General features: G+C 35.0%; 1 protein-coding gene across 1 annotated transcript; it reads left to right on the plus strand.

The window, feature by feature from the left end:
• Window positions 1–1,777: 1,777 nt before the first annotated feature.
• On the plus strand, window positions 1,778–2,674 carry LOC117791666 (histone H4-like). The gene has a single exon (XM_034631480.1). It carries the CDS (start codon window positions 2,075–2,077, stop codon window positions 2,384–2,386), a length of 312 nt encoding a protein of 103 aa, XP_034487371.1. The 5' UTR covers window positions 1,778–2,074; the 3' UTR covers window positions 2,387–2,674.
• The last annotated feature ends 637 nt before the right edge of the window (window positions 2,675–3,311 follow it).

The following is a 3,311-nucleotide window of genomic DNA, read 5'->3' on the forward strand; positions in this document are numbered from 1 at the left end:
TCAGATCGAGCTATATACCGGCCGAAAGGCTTAGTCCTAACTAACAAAATGGCAAAAACAAAAAAAAAACTTAAACTTTAGCTTACTCACCTTACTAAAAAATACGCTTCGATTGATACCCAAATACGACAACTAGGTCAAAAGATAATTAAATTTTAAATTTTTAGTGGACTTTTGAAAATGAAATGAAATGTCAGCTTGTTTGTTTGTTTGTATGTTTGCATTAAAGCGCTTAATAAGATAAGATTTGATGATGGGGATTTATTCCTCTTTTGAAATCTAAAAATATTTGTTCAAAGACTTTTTGAAAAACCCGCCAGCTTAGCGGGAAAACGCTAAATCCCGCTTAAATTGAAACCCAAACAGTTTCCAAGCCATAAAAGCTACAGAAAGCTTTCAGCTATACAGATAGCTATATATTATTGAAAAGGTGTGTTTGAGGGCTTTCTTTTCTTCCAAACTACTCAGGTAACATATAACAGGTGAAATAATGTTTTTTAGCTTACATTTGGCGGTTTTTATTCGTCTATATCAAATTTTTAATATGTTATAGTTAATTAAAAATTGTTTTTTGGTATATCACACATATCTGTAAAAATTCGTTTTGACAAGATATAACCAATTAAGTGTATATATACATATTGCTAAATCGGTCGAAAATCAACTTTTAGTAGAAAAACTTTTCTTTTCTAAGAAATCTCAACCCATCTCACAGAATATGCGTTTAAGATGGTCCCAGTCAGCCTGACCAAATTTGTTTCAAATTGGTCGTCTATATTATATAGCTGCCATAGGAACAATCGGTCGAAAATCAACTTTAAGTACAGAGTGCCTAAGCAGAGGATATCCTACTGTTAAGCGTGCCTGACTGTAGCCACACCTTGACCCGAATATTCCCAGCATTACCATATGGAAACAAGCAATAGGCATTTACTTAAACTTCAAAAAAAAATTCGGAAAAAACATACTTTTTTTCGGTAAGTTTACTACTTTTATGTTCGTTATCAGCCCTGAAAGTCTCATGAAGAAACTCGAAAAAAAGTTGCTCAGGATGATGCGGGTTAAAGTGACCAAAGCGGGCCAGGGGTAGGCGAGCGAAGCGATCAGCCAACTATTTATAAAAATAATGGGTTTTCTACCTGATCATTTTTGAACTGGTATTATTTATAAACATATTTATACCCGTTATCTAAGAAATAAGTAAAAGGGTATATTGTTTTCGTTGGAATGTATGTAACAGGGAAATGGAGGCATCTCCGACCCTATAAAGTATATATATTCTTGATCAGCACCAACAGCCGAGACGATATAGCCATGTGTGTCTGTCCGTCTGTCCGTCCGTGTGAGCGCCTAGATCTCAGAGACTATAAGAGATAGAGATACCAAACTTTCTCCCACAGACTCCAAATGCGTTGGAGCAGGTCAAGTTTGTTTTAAATTTTTGACACGTCCCCTTCCGCGCCAGTAAACCGCGAAAAACCACCACACCCACAGTTTTTAAGATAATACGTGTTTTGTGGCAATTATCGTTATCTATTATTATTATCTATTATCCCACGGAATCGCATCAAGATCTGACAAGTCGAACGGCAGTTATGACGAATTAAAATTTTCAGAGCAAAACAAGTAATTTCATTAGAGTACTTTTACGTATATTAAAGTAAGTAACGGGTATCCTATGGTTGGGACCTCGACTATAGCCTTTCCGACTAGTTTTATATAAAATATGTGTTAAATCTAACAACTAACAAAGAATTATGGTTTTATAGTAATTTAATTGTAGGACGAGTTGTATGGCATGCGGCAGAAAAAACTTAGCGACTGACAGTTTTGGATGTTCAGGTCCGCCTTTTTGCTGCAGGCAGCTTATTAGTCGAAGTCGGTCGAAACTAACCTTTAGTCTGAACAATACAATAACCTATCAAAGAAGGCAACGAAATGATTGCTTTGAACAACTGAGAGCTGTACAGAATTGTTTTATTTATATCAGTGTGAAAAATACATCGAATCGATAACATCGCTCCACAATAAAAGAAAAATAAAATTTTCAAAAGCTTTAAACTTAATCCTTAAGATGACAGGACGCGGAAAGGGAGGAAAAGGATCGGGAAAAGGAGGCGCCAAACGACACCGTAAGGTCCTGCGAGATAACATCCATGGTATTACTAAGCCGGCCATTCGCCGTCTGGCCCGTCGTGGTGGCGTCAAACGTATATCTGGGTTGATCTATGAAAAAATCCGTGGCGTACCTTCAGTATTCTTGGAAAACGTCATCCGTGATGCTGTTACTTACACTGAGCATGCGAAGCGTAAGACCGCCACTGCAACGGACATGGTATACGCCTTGAAGCGCCAGGGACGCACCCTGTATGGTTTTGGCGGTTAAAATCGTAAATTTTCAAAGTATGACTGTCGTACGATTGGACTTAATCGGAATACTTATAACGAACCCATTTAATACACGACCTACCTAATCTTAAATACATGAGCAAATCTATGCAGTACCAAATACGATATGTATTGACAGCAAAATATTTCACTATTATAAACTTAAATGCATTACGTATGACACTTGCAACTTTCTTGTATATAGAATGTAATTACACATTGCACTAAAAGATCTATAGACCCCAAACATCAAAATGCTAATAAATCATGTATGAAAGGCGCAAAATAATAAAAAAAATAAAACTTAAATTAATTACAGGGATAAAAAATCTTTGGTGTGCCGAAATCTTGATTGATTTTGATTTTGCATACACTACTACGAATTATATCCTACGACCATTAAAAATAGGTAAAATGGAATTTTGCAGCGAATCTGCCTGCTGGATCACATTGTACGTAGGATAAAAGACATTGCAGCCCGTAAGGTCTTATTCGGTAGTACACTCAGAAAAAAGCTGTTCAATTCGTTCTATAAAAAAGATGTTTTAAATTAATCCAGTTTCGGTCCAGAAATTCTTTAGAACGATTCAGTCTCTAATTCGTAAAGCATAAATAGCCGTTAAAGATTAAAAAATTAGAGCAAAGTTTTTATTTTAAGAATTATGTATACTAACTAGAGACTTTTTCGTTCTAAAATAAAAACGTGCTTAATTCTGATCTAAAAATACTTTGGTAAGTACGATTGCCCAATAGTTTAAGTACAAATCGTGCTTAACTTATACAAATAAGAACAACAATATTTAACATAATGCTGAAAGCAAGAGCATTTTATACTTAAAATTTGAATGATTGTATACTGTTTGTATGCAGGGCTGGAAATACTGATTAAAATTTTTTCGATTAAAATTTTTTACTTAGTTATT

This window comes from Drosophila innubila, chromosome X, assembly GCF_004354385.1.
Source record: "Drosophila innubila isolate TH190305 chromosome X, UK_Dinn_1.0, whole genome shotgun sequence".
In the NCBI taxonomy this organism is placed as follows: Eukaryota; Metazoa; Arthropoda; class Insecta; order Diptera; family Drosophilidae; genus Drosophila; species Drosophila innubila.

What these genes read in the sequence shown, in the direction of transcription:
- LOC117791666 (XM_034631480.1), top strand. Translation starts at nt 2,075, where the DNA reads ATGACAGGACGCGGAAAGGGAGGAAAAGGATCGGGAAAAGGAGGCGCC.